General features: G+C 41.1%; 2 protein-coding genes across 6 annotated transcripts in view; both read left to right on the top strand.

Moving 5' to 3' along the window:
- Positions 1-4,758, top strand: part of LOC121892341 (FERM and PDZ domain-containing protein 4-like) — a 72,917-nt gene extending 68,159 nt beyond the window's left edge. For both annotated transcript variants that reach the window (XM_042405341.1, XM_042405342.1), the window contains exon 16: positions 48-4,758. In XM_042405341.1, the coding sequence (XP_042261275.1) occupies positions 48-3,436 (3,389 nt within the window). In that variant the 3' untranslated portion in view covers positions 3,437-4,758. The remainder of the gene's footprint in view (positions 1-47) is intronic.
- A 1,633-nt stretch (positions 4,759-6,391) lies between these two features.
- Positions 6,392-16,198, top strand: part of LOC121891790 — a 38,395-nt gene continuing 28,588 nt past the window's right edge. Inside the window, exons 1-7 of one of the 4 annotated variants that reach the window (XR_006094156.1) lie at positions 6,395-6,781; positions 7,041-7,145; positions 7,498-7,628; positions 7,757-7,918; positions 8,239-8,465; positions 8,938-9,100; positions 9,476-9,567. Coding sequence is in view for 3 of the 4 variants with exons in the window: in XM_042404356.1 (XP_042260290.1) it covers positions 6,715-6,781; positions 7,041-7,145; positions 7,498-7,628; positions 7,757-7,918; positions 8,239-8,465; positions 9,476-9,575 (792 nt within the window). In the remaining variant the exon portion in view is untranslated. Of the gene's footprint in view, positions 6,782-7,040; positions 7,146-7,497; positions 7,629-7,756; positions 7,919-8,238; positions 8,466-8,937; positions 9,101-9,475; positions 10,312-16,198 lie in introns of those variants that run through there. The other 3 variants (XM_042404356.1, XM_042404355.1, XM_042404357.1) reach the window with 3 other exon arrangements.

Genomic DNA, 16,198 nt, shown 5'->3' with positions numbered 1-16,198 from the left:
AATTATCTTTTACTTGAATGACCCATATTTTACTTCTTATCTTCTAGGTGTTTACACATCTCGAGGCTTTAGTCCAGAGTCTTCCTCAGATTCTGGCAACGAGACCAACTCCTCAGAGATGACCGAAATCTCTGAACTGGCTGCTACTCACAGGCTCAGCGAGAGTCACATGCGTCTTTTGGTGGCCACAAGGGAAGGATACCAACCTTTACTTGAGGAAAAAACAGAATTCCCCGTCTCACCTAGTACAGCAGGAACGATACAGAAGAAACCCCGTAGTCCAACACGCCACCTTCAGCCTCCAGCAGTTCCTCCGAGACAGAGCCCCCTTTTGGACACAGCATCATCAGGGCCAGACAGCTTGGAGGTGAGGTCCCATACTAACCTCTCCTCCACTCTCCAGCGCCCAAGTTCCACCACACCAGGAGGCAAGCATCACAAAAAGTCTGCAGACTCCAGTGGGAAATATAACACCTTCAGCACAAGGGAAGGACATAGAGGTGAGAGTGGTGGCAGCAGCAGCCATCTTGACTTAAGTCAGCGCACTTCATTCTGTGAGCGAGGGGAGAGTCAAAGAAGACAGAATTCTTTTTTGGCAGAAAATTCCCTAGCCGAGGGCCTTGGGGTGAACAGCCTCCCCCGTGACCATCACAGAATTCCCCGCCCTGCTTCATCCACCTCTGATCGCCTGTTAGACGTTGTCAACATGGGGGAGTGTGGTACAGATAATGGAGCTACGGCTGTTGAACAAGATGAACATCTAGTTGTAGCATCGTTGCTGTCCCCAACCAAAAAATCTAAATCAGGGGGGTCTGACCAAGGATCAGACATACAAAGTGACCATCAGCCGATTTCAAGACAGCAGAGTGTTGCACGGTTGTGTGAGTACCATCTAGCAAAAAGGATTTCAAATTTGCAAGGAGAAGCCCACAGTTCACTACAGGGATCTCTGTGCTCATCTCTGGATGCTGGTGGCAGCACAAACAGTAGTGCCTGTGCCACCCCAACTGACTCACCACTTGGCCCTGGCATGAATGAATCAAAACACCACCATATGCAAAGGCACCCGCTTTCTAGTTCCTCCTCCTCATTACTCAGGGTGCTAAACTATGAAGATAGCAAACCTGGAATTCCCCACAGCATCCCTGGCCAGAGCACTCAGGGAAAAGACCTTCACCCTCATGCAGACCCTGCCCTCCTTCGGAAAATGCTGCCCAACATTCACCCTCCTGCTGCCGGGGCTGAACCAGTCCGTCCCTCCTCAGCCACACCGTCTAAGCATAAAGAGACCACAGGTACTGGAAGCAAGAGGCCCTACAATGATCTGCATGCTAAACAACAGGCCTGTTTTAAAGGGCTGAACCAGAAAGAAGGCAGTGAGGCCTACAGACAACTGATAAACTATCTAACAGTCAGCCAGATGCATCAGGGAGGAAAGCTGCACAGTGCAGGCATGGGAGGGGCAGTGAAAAAGGACACTAGACGCTATATCACTAGCAACCCTCAGCTTGTCGAAATGGTTAAGAATAGGGGGAACACAATTGCTCGCTGCCCATGTATGCCCTCCTCCATATCATCCCCATTCCTCAGCCCAAATTTAGTAACCCCTAATACAGCCACCATGCAGATGGCAAATAAAAATCCACGGTCATACCATTCCGCCACACTTCCTGCCAAACTCAAGAGAAGTCCTGATATGCATGCTCAGAGACCAAATGACTGTCTAGATTTGAGGCCAGCTTCAGCTGAGAGGAGAAGCTCCTTTTCTGGCCTGGAAACTGAGCTAGAGAGGAGTGGTATGGACCCAGAACACTTCCTGTCACTGTATAAGAGAGATGGCTGTATTAGCCGTGATGGGGGATTCATCACAGGTGTAAACCGCGAGGGTGGGGGTACTGCTAACCGCCCTCCACCTCGGTCAAGAAGCCAACCTGCAGGCAACACTGACGACTGGTTCAAATCAGACCCAAGGGCAAAACATGCAGTTCGTCAGACTCCTCATTCTCGTCCTAATGATTCTCTTTGTTTCTCTGCTGCCCCCAGTGTAAGTTGTCAACGAGACCTCAACCCCATCTCACTAGGAAGGGGAGACCACCCCTCAGCTTTTATCAGGCAGGCATCTACTGGGGCTAGAGCTTGCATTACATCCCCAACTCCCAACACACAATCTCCACCTCCTCCACCACCTCCCCCACCACCTCCTCCTCCTCCTCCTTTGTCTCTACCCACACAAGCCAACACTAGCTCCAGCAACTCAGGATGCCCACTGGATTCCATCCATTCCATCCAGTCCCGGCAAAATCAGAACCACATTCATGCTGTTACCCCGACCTTGCCACAGACGGATCCCTTCAGCAATAATCTGCAAAGGGGCCGGGAGCTCAAACGCAGCACTAGCAATGTGACTGCCAGTTCTGGTAGTGTGGAAGTTCTCTTTGATAAGCCCACCCGAAGCCGGAGCCAGCAGCCCTTGTCACCATCTGTGCCCCAGCAAGGTGAGACCAAAGTCCAGCGGAGGCCAACAAGAAAGCGGCTCTCCAAGAGCTACTCCCAAGGCTCTGTATCTTCCCACGCCACATGCTGGTCTACAGGTAGTAGGATAGACAGTAGAAGGGCATCTGTTGCATTTCCTTTACAGAAAGATGCCAAACACATGAAGGGCTCTCAAAAATTGGATACCAGTCCCTGGAGATGCAATGGGCCTTTTAGCTACTGTTTCTTTAAACGTAAGAGTGAAGGCGAAGAGGATGAGATTGAGTGGGAGAGGCCCAGACGAAGCCGTGGTGGGAATGATATTGATAACGACAGTATTGCTGCATCGGCTATTTTCCCTTGTGGCTCAGCAGTGGATGCAGCCGGGGAACAGCTATATGGTGAGGTACTCAATAACATGAGCTTTAGTGACCGTCTGGCCCGAATCAACGCACTCAAGGACCGCATGTACGGCTTCCCTTCCGGCTTCACAGATGTCCGCCGTGATGCCAGTGAGCTCATTGCGCTGGTGAGATCCAGTGTAGGTCGCTGCGATCGTGGAGCCCAGATGCCTATCCATGATGTATCCCAGTACAAGCAGCTCCTCTCTGTTGAGTCGAAAGAATTAGGCCGGGCATGCCGGAGGATGGCACAGGCGCACAGTAGTCCTGAAGAGATGCTTCTGGCTGTAACTTGCAGCTTCCAGGTGCTATGTTGTCTCTGCGAAGCTTGTATGTGTCTGGTTAAGGGGCTTGGTCTCTCAGCCTCACACCAACAGAGAGAGGTTGTGGCGAAGGTCGACGAGGTCGTCATGAACTATATCTGTTTACTCAAAGCGGCTGAGGCTGCCACCGTGGGAGCACCAGGGGAGCACAGCGTGAAAGCCCTGGTCCGCCACTCCAGTACCATGTCGGCCATTGCTAACGCACTCACCCGCTCCCTTAAAACGCTGCTTAGCAAGTAGAGGCTACTCCTTTTGCTTTCTAGTGTGGCCTACGCAGTCAGTAGAAGTCTGTCTTTAAGCATCTTGTTATTTTTGAGGCTGCTGGAAGAGTCATATATTTTTCTTATAAGGTCTAGACAATCTCAATATCAGAATCACTAAAGTGTAAGACTTGTTGCCGTTAGACTTAACATCGAACTTACATTACACTCCAACTGAAAAGATGAGTAAGATGCTGAAAAGCAGTCCTCACTGACTTCACTTGCTTTTTCTGATGACAATATTGTAACGTATATTTACAAAGCCATACTGTCACAGACCTTTGTAATATGATATACTGTATACCTAATAGATATCCTTTTACCTGTGCATTATGTAACTTATTTAAAATGTATATAATGTACATAAATACAATATTATTTATTTGATGTAGCAGTTTCAAGAAGCCATGGAGTATACAGCTTAATTTGCTCTATATTGCACAGGGCTGGAGTGAATTCACTTTCGATCAGTTCATAAAGTGCAGTTTTACTACAGATATTTATAATTGTTACTATAATAATTTAACTGTAGAAATGTAACAAAACATGTGTCACTTTGAGTCCAGTGAAGAAATTGTTGCTATCATTGTATTCACATGCTAAATATTCAATTGTAATTCTGAATGACTGTAAAAGTAAACTGATTTCAACCCTGTTGCATTGAAATGCAGTTTACTTGTAAGATGGGAGGAACATTTGTTCGAAATGTTGAAAATACAGGGACACTAAAATTGCACTGCATTTACCACTGCTTCATATTTTACCACCTAGATTTTTTCAGATAAGATTAATAAGCAGTATATAATAAAGAGTTACCCGAAAACTAAATATATAATACTATTATTATAATTCTATATCAAAAATTTAAAAATCTTTTGAATTTCTGAAAGAGTATTTCAGACTGACCATTGTATAAATTATATCTAATTATTTTTACGTTTTTGTGTTTTATTATCATCTGTTTTGGAATAAGTTCTGTGCTTGAAATTATTTATTATTCCACACTATGTATCAAAATGCAGTTATGTCTCTCGACAAGAAATTAAATTCCCATTTTTTTTCGATAATCCACAAACCCATTAAAAAATATTTTACAGATATGTTTTGTCTCTTTCCATGTGTCTTTTGGTTTGAATCCTGTCCTGAATGTCTGTTCTAATGTCACTTTCATAATACTGTCTGTTAACAGTTGATACTGCAGTGTGCAGTCATACTCCTGGCACACAGTGCATTGTGAAAGTACGTTGACTATGCTTTATGAGATTAAAATATGATTACAATCTAAGTATGCTATATAATGTTGCAGAAACATGCATTTTAATCATTTCCATACAAACACTCTTAATTAGGCTGTACATATTAAAACATATGATACATTGTGAATGCCACCATCTGCCATCTGCTTTTCAAACTGAATGCAACATGCACATACTGTATATTTGAACAATGTCTTTCTTTTGTCATATTTGAATCTACTGCCAGATGTTTGTTTATTACATACTACATACAGGATGCACCCACAGTACAGAGGATGCTTCAAGGTCCCCATTTACGGTACTTTTGACTAGTTCAAAGGTCCATGACCCCTGAAGGACTGCATATGGCACTAGATGCCCTCTTCATGGCCTACTTGTGTGTAAGTTTCAGTTCTCAGAAGATATTATAAAGGACATAACTGTAGTATTTCATTGCATCAACACCATTCACAACTTTTGGTCAATGAGGATGTGTGCTCAAAATTAATTTATGACACAATCTTTTCGCTCCTGTGCAAAGACCTGAGAATCCAGTTTCGTTGTCAAGCGTCACTCAGAAGTGGCATGCAGCGGCTGAGCTGCAAACAAAAATAACAACAAAAAACACACAGGTAAGTGTGATGCTTGTATAAAAATAACATATTATATGTTTTAATTTTGGTTTTAGCAGCAGTGACAGTTCTAACCCATTGAAACCAGCTATTCTTTGACCGGGGCCAGTTGAATTAACTCTTAAACTTAGCCAAGTATATAAAGTACGACAATATATATTTTTACAAAGTTAACAACTTCAAATTAGTCATACCATTCAGTTGTGGCTTGCACATGTTTCTTATGGATTTTGTTAGCATACGAAAATATACAGTATACAGCACCACATGCTGATGCAGCATCAAGATTGTGATAGGAGTGGAAGGGAGAATATAGAGGCTTCATATATATACATTAAGAAAAAAATAACTTCCCCTCTCCATGGCAAGTGAAGAAGTAGGCCTATATCAGGGTAACATAAAGAAGAATTGAGAGTGTATAGTGTGTGTGGCCGTGCTAGTGTCTCCATGCCTTGATTATTTCCCTATTGTGCAGAGGAGATGTTGGGGCGCACAGTGGCCACCTCAACAACAAGTATACAACAAGTTTACAGCTCCTTGTGTATACAGCTTGAGACAATAATCACAAACACGCCAGGGCGACAAAAGGTTGTAATAAAAAAAGAAATAAAAAGTTAAATAAACATCTTGTAAAGCTTACAGTGGTTATACGTTTTAACAGCTTTTTTGTTTGTATATTTTGATACTATATTGATACTTATGAAATGTATTGTTTAATATGAACAGTCAGCTCTGAAAACTGGCTTTTTGCTTAAGAATTTGGATTTGTGAATATAAATATTGGTCAATATAATAAGCAAATTAATCAAATAGAACTGCCAACAGATTCCTGACATATCCAGTGAATCCAAACAAAACATTTCTTCCAAAGTAATAAAAAGGGAGAGTGGATACAATAAATCATGACAATTTACTCCACAATTGTTTTGATTATAGGCCACAGGCCACAGCGCTTCTCTGTGCTCGCCACAAAGCACAGCGGCCACCTCGTTTGCATATTGGGCGCCTGTTTGTACGTAGGCAGTGACGTCTACCAATCAGGTGGACCCATGCAAGCAAGCCACGCCCGCGCGGCAACTAGTGTCGCGCGCCTCATCAGCATTGTGCAGACAAAAGTTGTTACTTTATCTCTACCTCCGCTTCGGCAGGCTTCACAAGAGCGGAGACGTTTTGTTGTGCTGACTTTATTTCAAGCAATTTTGTCTTTTTAGTGGATAGAAACGAGCACGAAAACTACAGTGGTTGTTTTGAAGAAAAGCTCCTGAACGCCGAGTTGCCTACTACCGTGGAGAAGTTATTGTCGTGCACCCAGTGGGGTTTAAAGTTCAGCTAACAGTAGCGTCGCTAGCAAGGAGTTAGCGCCATAAAATTAGCTGGTTAGTTTAGTCACAATGGCAGCTGTGTGTCAGCCACGACGTGCCTTGGTGGAAATACCAGCTCCACAGCCCAAAATTGCAGGTAAGTCTGAAACATGACAACTGTCTACTTTGGCTGCGACAATTGCTGTGACTTACTTTCTTTGTAAGAAGGCGCCACTTCGCTATCATGCTAACAACAGTTGTTTGAGGGGGGTTCACAGTTGGTTAGCCGTTAAGTTATTGTTGTTGGCGGCGTGTGTCAATTTTAGTTAAAATGCATCTCCTGGGGTGCTTGGAGCAAACAATACTGCAGAAAACACAAGTAAATGACATACAATTTTCCCTCTTCTTTCCTACAGCTCGTATGAGGAGGTCCTACCTAGAAATCCTAAGTGCCCGTCTGGCTCCGTCTCCACTTCCAAGAGGGAGAAACACTACTTCAAACACCAAGCGTGCGCAGTCCTGTAAGTACCACATAGAAACCATGGTCATTCTACCTGCAAAACCTACAAAAAATGTACAGCTGGTTTGTTGAGCAGACTTAATAGGAAGCAAAATGCAAAAAGAAACATTGCATGAGGGTGAAAATGCTGTGAGCCTCAGGAGTGGTGGTTTTCACTGTAGTGTGTCTTGTCAATCGGGTTTCCTCTACCATTCAATGTTAGTCAACCTGACCGTCTACATCAATGAAAATAAATTCTTCAGAGTGGTAAAAACACATTTCTGAGGTAAATGCAATACTCCCAGCAATAATTGGTTTCCCCCCTGTTTGCTGTGGTCTGTTATTGTCCTAATCATATCCTTTTTATTTTTCAGTGGATTTATCCATCAATGGGGTGTGGAGTGGGAGGATAGAGGAGCAGTGTGAGAAGATGGACGAGCACCACACCCCGCTCTCCAAACAGCAACTTGTACAGCTAATCAGATCCCTCATCTTAGTTGAACAGGTATTTTCATGTGACCATATTAATAAGATAAAATGTTGCCCATCTGAGGTGAATTTTTATGCTCAAGATGTTCAGTGTACATGGCATACAATGTAACCTCAAATGTGGTGTGTTTCATTGTATTCCAGAGCCAAGAGCCCAGGATCCTGGCCTCTGACCTGAAGTATCTCCAGGACGACTTGCAATTAAAGAAGGCAAATGTTTACAGGTCCATACCCTACTCACGGTTTGGCTCCAACAGGGATGCTCACTGCTACAGAAAAGCATATCCTCACCTTGTGGCATTCAAAGTGAGTATCAGTGATATCTAACTTGTTTGTATAAATGATGACACTTTTGGAAACCTGCAGATTTAATTTCACTATAAAGTTCAATTCTCATTTGCAGGAAAGCACTAAAGTGTTTCATTTATACTTGTAAAGGGATTGTTGGCTCTCTGAGCACACCCCTGGTACTCTTTTCTAATTGAGCTTTCTTTTCTTCTTAAAAGGAATCTTTGTCACAGATATATATAAAAAAAAATGCTCCATAGGATACCTCTGTGTGGCTCTGTGAGCCAAATGTTTTACTGTGTCATCCTAATCCATCACCTCCTTATCCTCCCCCTCAGGTTTCATGTCAGGAGTGGGGCCAGGTTCTTTTGAGGAACAAAGAGTGGGACGCTGTGTTGGAGCACACACTGATGGCGTGGCGCTACACCAGCGAGTTGCCGCAGTGGGATACAGCAAACCATAACGCCCTCCGAGAACAGTGTTACAGCATTCTGGCATCTCACAGCCTCACTGCTCTCCAGCACTACTGCCCTGAACCAAACAGAAGACGCGAACTGCTCAGAAGGTAACACCTTAGTTTATGAAGGCATAGTCATAAAGTTGGTGTGTCAGTGTGCGCACTAATTACATATGCATTCTAATCAGATCAAGGTAATACTAGGCATTAAGGAAACTGTCATGTTAACACCTTAGTTTGTCATTGCTGGTGTAAGCACAACGTCATGTTCGAGTAATCAAAATGTTTTGGCAATATAAGTGCATAGTGTAATTTAATTCAGTGTTTTGACTTTATGCATACTGAAAGATCAGAGTGAACCAGATACTTGGTCGTGTTTTTGTACATAAATCAATCACTTCATTTTTTTTAGTGGCACTTTTAAGATGTTTCCTGACTGCTACTCACATCCTTCTGAACAATAACTTCATCCTTGAACAAAACAGGTCAACTCAAAGTACTGAGGAAATGAGGCTAATGCAAACCTTGCTGTGCTTGAATTACCTTAAAACTGTGTTAAGCATTTTTCACCACTATCTAGGGCAAGTAAGATCTCAGAACTCCTGAAGCCGTGATATACCAGATATAATATCGGTTACCACGTTTTTTGCTGAAGTGTTGGCAACAGTTGTCTGCTTAAATATCCAGCTGAAGCATTGCAACATGGACATCCTACTGGAGTCCTGTCTTGCCATCTGTCAAATGTAAGTTCACTTACCTTTGAGCCCTTGGTTGGTCCACCAGTGCTTGAGGAAATTGCCTGGGTGTATTTGCCTTGCTAGTTGTTAGATTTTCTTCACTGGGATGAATAAAAATATGTTTGTGTATAATGCTTATCAGCCATTCTCATTATTTTAGCAGCTAAAGTAAGATCCTGAGTATAGCCTTAAAAACAGTTGCATATGTGCTAAAGTGGTTGGTGTAGTAAACTTTGCCCGGTATTTTTAGTCATAGCTTTTGGTAATCAGTTCATCATCTCTAGATAACCTAAATGATGCATTGTTAGTTCTAGTAGAATTTAGTAAGTTTCTTGTTAAAACCTTCTCTGACTGATCACTCTCCTGTTTGTCTCTCTCTAGGTTGAAGATGGCTCAGTTGCACAGCCAGTCAATTGTACCCTGTATTCAGGAATTGCAGAGGATTATGGGATGTGCTGATGAATCCATGGACACAAAGTAATAAGAGAAACACTCCCAAACCAGCTGTCTACATCCTTACTGAGAAGGGTGCTTGGTGGCTTGTTTAGATGAGCTGAAGCATCTGTGTGTCGTCGTGGGCCAAAAAACAATTTTCATGGTAGTGTTAGTTTGAAAAACCACTACAGTATTCTTCCAAAGGGCAGGGTGGCAACAAAATGAACTAACTGCCAGTTAATGTAGAAAATGCAATAAAACCTCTTAATCACATTGCATTACTACACCAACTGGCAATTGTTTTGTTACGAGGAGTGTAACATTTTTTTGCCTGGCTCACCTCAGGGTGTATTCATGGCTGTATAATGTAACATTGTGTTCATATATTACCTACAGTAATAGTCTATTACAAAAATACGTTTCTTTTTAGAGCACCATTCACATTCTGAGAAATGTTGGGTTCACTTGGTGTGGGCAGCAAAATAATAAAAATGTATATTTTTTAGAACTTTGTATAGATGAACCTTTGCATCGACCATTGAAATGTTAAAAGTATGAAATGGCCTTTATGTTTTATATGGGGGTGTGTGTGTGTATATGTACTGTTCACAATACTTGAAACTGGCCTTTGCTGTCTTGACTGTAGTTATGTTGCATATGTATGTCTTGTTTATAGAGTATTGTCTGTGTCACTGATTGCACTGTTGTTCGTCCTGAAAACTTGAAACATTTTGATAAAATAGACACCTAATTTAAATAAAGTTACTTTGTACTGCAGAGAAGCATGTTGATCTGTTGTGTGTTTTGGCCTCAGTATATTGTTGGTCCCTGTTCAATATACAGGGACATGTATGACTATATACAGTGTAAATAGTCATACATGTCAAACAGCTGTTTGTTTTTTTTCCCGTTGTAATGCACCAAACAGGAACTTAAAATCCCTTTCATCTCTAGCATTTACAGCAGACATCACATCTGCAACTCCCCCTTATGCAGATTTTATGTTTAAATTCAACATTTAAGGTATTAATGTGTTGCTCTTATTGTCTTGTAGTTGAAGTAAACGGTTAAATTTCATGGTTGCTGTTTGATATACACTAAATGTAAATATCAAACCAGTGACCATGAAACTACAATTTTACAGCATCTGTAATATATGCATATTACAGATGCTGTAAAATTGTAGTTTCTGCAGCATCTACTCCTGCAGATGTGCTGCTTTATCTTTTTTGTCTTAGTGCTGTATCCAAGTTCTTTCCAGGCATCTCATAGTGAATTAAAGTAAAGACACAGATCACCATAAGATCTTTTCATGAGTGGGAATTGAAGCACTACTGTTTTGGTTTTTTTGTAATACAATGGCAATAACTTAATATTCTTATTTTAGATAATTTTGTAGTTCAGTTTTTGTCTGAAGATGATTTGTAGGCTGTGGACGTTGACTCGCAGGATTGGATATTTGATTTGTCAACTTGAGTTAGCAAAGTACCTTGATTGGAGACTGCTGCTACTTAGACGTTCCATTGCAGTAGATAATAGGATTAATTGATCAATGGATTGATTATTTGCCTGTTCTGGCAGTGTGCAAGCTCTGCCCTTCAAGTTACCTTTGTATACCACTAGGTGGAGCCCACATTGCACCTTTCTCCCTTACCCAGTGTCACTGTCAGTGTCTCCACTGGAGGAACAGCTGTTGCCATGGCACTCTGTAGAGTGAATATTAAATATTTTTTAAATGCTATTTAGGGTTCAAGATAATGAATGGGAAGCTGATAGGGTGAGAAGCTGTTGGCTGACAAACAGACTTCCTGCAGTGCAATTTCTCTGTCAGGATTAAAGAAATTGCGCTAATATTACTTTTTTTTTACTCATAAGGGGACATCTATAATGTCACTATTATCCTTTGGGGACTTGGATGTCCTATGATAGTATTTGGCAGTAATGTTTGTACACAATCCTTTTAAAAATCAGGATTAATAAAATATTTATCAACAGGGTATTGGATGGAGTTGATCATATTAATAAAACGGCCTATGGCAACTCAATATATGTAAATATGGCCAACCCACTCACATAGATATATAGTGTTAATTTGTAACCTGTAAATTGGAGATTAAATTGGAGAGCTCACGGTGGTTCACTCCCACACTTGAGCCCACATATGCTGGCCTACATCAAATCCCTCTGGAGTCTTTGTTGTTCCTCTCTGTCTCACTCTATCTTTTGTTGCCTCTCATTACAGAAAAAAATAATAATGAAAGAGGGAATAATACCACAGAGTGTTTGTCTAAACCGTCACAATAAATTAGCTTTCATAGCTTGCTCTTAGAGACACAATGTAGCAACATCCTAGAAATTTAATGACGGTAATGTCGAAATGTGTTCAGTAGTAGAACTTGAGGCTATTCCACATATGCTGAAAAGGCATGGCCTGGTTCTCACCTGAGATTAGTCCTCCAAGCAAATGGTTTTCAAAGTGGGATCCAGGGGATTCCCAGAGCTGCTTTAGAGGGTACCAAGAGGTCCTTAGCAAAATCAGAAACCGAACTGAATGCACAAGGGTTAGTGTTTTGTAGTAAGCACTCTAGCATACTAATCTTTGCACTGTAGAAGAAACAACCCTTTAAAGAGGTCTGAGGCACACTGAAGTAGTGTAGAAGTTAAAATGCCTTTATTATGACATGGCTGCAAAGATAAAAAAAATATATCAATGCATTAAAGCTCCCCTGTGCCTAGGATGTTTTTTTCAAGGTTGCCTTCACCACAGCGCCAAGATCAGAGAGCTACCAGCTACAAAGACAGACCTCCCTGTTTGTTTGCCTCTCTGCGTAGCTGTTTCCCATTCATAGAGCAGTATATTCTGTATTTTACCTCAAGACTATAAACACCCCAAACAATGCTCCATTTAACTTATCCAAGATCAGCAATAGTTTATGTTCCCAATACATAATTTCACCAGAGGTTAACACAGGAGAGAATGTAAGAATACTTCACTCTTGGACTTGGTCATTATCTCCCAAGTAACAGCATAGCTAGTGATGCAGTTTTGTACTATGCCAAATGTAACCAAAGAATCATTCTCTGTACTGGCACAGATTCTTAATAGAAGAGGCTGTGAAACCTTATGTATGTCTATTTGTTAATCCTTTATATAGAAATGTTTGGAAGATACAAGAAGATGGCATTTAAAAGCTGACTTTAAACAGGGTAATTTATTGAGCCATGTTCTCAGTATGTATGTCTATATTACATCAGTGATGCAGGGCTATGTGTTTCTGTCCTAAAACACTCTTCTCTACCCATTATACTCTCTATAGCACATTGTCTTTTGTACTTTTCTAGATATCTGGTTAAACAAGGATGAGTTATGACATAGAGATATTGCTGCTACCAACAAATCATAATTTTTCAGTGTCAGTCCCTTAAAAATCAAAGCACAGCTTGTGCTCTCTAGACTATTTTTGCCAGTGTTTCACAACATTGAAAAATTAATCTTTGAAGAGGTAGAGTTATTTAACAATATAATGCAGCCACAAGGCATATTAGTTGATGAGATGGGAGGAGCTGTTGCTCCATTTTTGCTGTTGCTATTGGTTTTGGCTTGAATATTCAAACCAAAGCACAACATCACAGACATGTTCCATGTCAGGCAGGATGCAGCCTACGAAGGTATTACCTTGGGAGGATTTAGTAGGCCGAACCTGTGTCGTCTCCTCCCAAAACACTCTTGATTCTGATAATGTATAGAAGTATGATGCTATACTTGGGGAATACTCTTTTAATTGCAAGTACCCATAAACATCCATTTATTTGTAACAGATGTGATGTTATGTCATGATGAACAACATATCCACACTGCTAACGACAAACTGTGAAGTTTAAACTTGTCTTCCACTGTCATGGCTTTTTCAGTGGTCCAGTTTATAGAGACTAACAACATCAGTCATTTTAGCAAATGTCTCAAGATGACATATGCTTACAGTCAACAAAGCCCTTTAGTGGCTGTAGGGTTAATGATATTGGACTTTGACAAAGGAGACCATTTTTCCGTTTCCTACCGACAGTCAACTCTTTCTTTTACCCATGACCACAATTGTAATTTTAACCCAAACCACAATTTTTCTGTAACTAGTTATAAATATGACATGGTCGCATGGTACTGATACCGAGGGTTCCAAAGAAAACAGCTATCATGTCCTCCAAATTCAGATGTGATGGATGGATTTGGAGGAATGAAACACGCCTTTTATTTTTTCGATTTTCAGTCATGAAATGTGCACTTCGATGGAGACAGCAACTGAATTGGAACACAACAAGTAACTTTGAATGTATTCTTAAGCAGCTGAAAAAAATGTAGGAAACCACAAGCTATAGAAGTAGATGAGGCACAGTGAAGGAAATTGGAAGTACCAAAAAAAGTAAGCTACGCCACTTCATCCTAAAATAACTCCCACAATGCCCTGGACATCACAGATGGATTGTGTTCCAGAGGACTCACCAATTCCCTCTCTTTAGAAAGTGAGTTTTACTTCGGTGGTTTTTAATTCTGGTCCTAAGGACGCAGAGCTGTGCTGCTTTTCATTCATCTTCAGCCATCTAATAAGGGGCTGATTTACACCTGGGATGCCAGGTGAGTGTAATTAACTGTAATTAACAAGCTGTGAAGATAGAAAACCAGCACTACTGAGTCCCAAGGAGTTACAGAAGGGACTCAGAGTGAGTGAACACAGTGACTGAATGTTTGTACATGACTTGAATAGTCTTACATAGCTAAATTCTCCTCATAGACATCTGTACTGACATTCAAACATATGTCGCTGCAGCTTGGCCAAACAGAACTGAAACGAAGTGAAAGAGCACTTTGATGCCATGTAGCTAGAATTACAATGATAGATCCAAAAGACCTCAGTAGGTACCGAGGACTCTGCTAAGAACAGCAAGGACAAAGCTTGCTGCTGCTTTACTGGAGATACCATTTACAGTCTTATATTTTTTAAGTTGAATAGTGTTATACAATAGTAGGCTCCTTCTAGAGGATAACCAGTGTCTTTGGTTTAAAATAGCAGAGCGGTGGGCTAGTTTTTCCTGTTATTTTATTTCCCAAATGACCACTTAGATATACTGCACACTTATAAGTAATCATATTTTGGCTTGAATTTCTTTCCATCTGTGACCTAGTAGCTCCCAGTACAATTATCACTTTGGAAAAGTATTAAATTCAAATATCCCCAGCCAATGCCTTTGGAGTATTCAGTTGGATTTGGATTTGAACATTCATTGCTGTCTAAAAAGGTTTAAACCAGCAGGGCTGTAGAATTTACAAAGGATGGTTTTGTGAGGTGCAACAAAAAATTAATGGTTGAAACAATTTACGCCCAATAGTGTGAGAGAGTCTGAACCCTGGTCCTACAAGCATTCATAAGCATTTTCTTAGGTCTAAATTAGTCAATATGCCTTTGTCACGACGGACATTTTGACATGTCAAATAGGACAAGCACAGGTGAAATTAATCAAGTGAGCCATGGCTGCATTCTATTTAGATGTTCAGGGCTATGTTGTCCATGCTGACTCACTTGCTTTGCTTACTGAAACACATTAATGGAATGCAGCCATTATTAATGTTATTAGTTACACCTGTGCCTTTCCTGCTATAAAAACATCTTTAAGACAGTATTGCTGTACTCCAGTCAAGTCAAGTCAGTTTTATTTATATAGCACCAAATCACAACAGAAGTTATCTCAGGGCACTTTTCACATAGAGCAGGTCTAGACCACACTCTTTAATTTACAGAGAGAGACCCAACATTCCCCCATGAGCAAGCACTTTGTGACAGCAGCAAAGAAAAACTCTGTAACGGAAAGAAACCTTGAGCAGAATCGGGCTCTAAGTGGGTGGCCATCTGCCTTGACTGGTTGGGTTGAGGGAGAAAGAGGGAAAGGGAGAGGGGGGAGAGAGAGACACAGAGAAGCACGACAACAACAATAACAACAATAATAACAATAATAGAAATATGACTAATAATAATAGCGGTAGCAGTGGGCAAAAAATGACTAATATAATAGCAGCGGTGGGCATCAAGTTGGACTATGGGGACAGCAGGTCTCCTACGAGACAAGAAAGCACAAAACTACAGGGAGGATGCCAAGTTAGTAACATGCATTAATGGTACATGAATGTGTACAGATGGAGAGGGGGAGGATGAGAGAGGCGCTCAGTCCTATACTACAATTTTACAAAGTTACAATTTCATTTAGCAGATGGTTTTATGTTAAGCCATGTACATATGAGAGTTAATACAACACAAGCAAGGATCTAGTCAGGAGAGAACAACATGAGTAAGTGCCATAAAGTTAAGTTCAACTCTGATAGGACCTTGGTGCCAACAGGCAGTGCACAGAGTGTATAGAAGCAGATTTTTTCTTTTCCTACTACATTCGAAATAATGTACAAGAAACCAATAAATAAAAGTTCATTCTTGGCCTCTGAAATTGAGCAGAAACACAGTTTTATGTACTGTATTCTGACATTTTGTCACTTTCTATGTGTGACCACACTACATACTCAACTACTACTACTAATGTACTGTAGGTACTGAGAGCCGGAGTTGGGACCCAGGTTGTTGGGCTGTGAAAGGTCAACATTTAATTAAGTTACTGTAGAATCAACAA

This window comes from Thunnus maccoyii, chromosome 24 (genome assembly GCF_910596095.1).
Source record: "Thunnus maccoyii chromosome 24, fThuMac1.1, whole genome shotgun sequence".
Taxonomy (NCBI): Eukaryota; Metazoa; Chordata; class Actinopteri; order Scombriformes; family Scombridae; genus Thunnus; species Thunnus maccoyii.
Note: the sequence above shows the minus strand (reverse complement) of the source record. Positions and strands in the feature narration are given on the sequence as shown.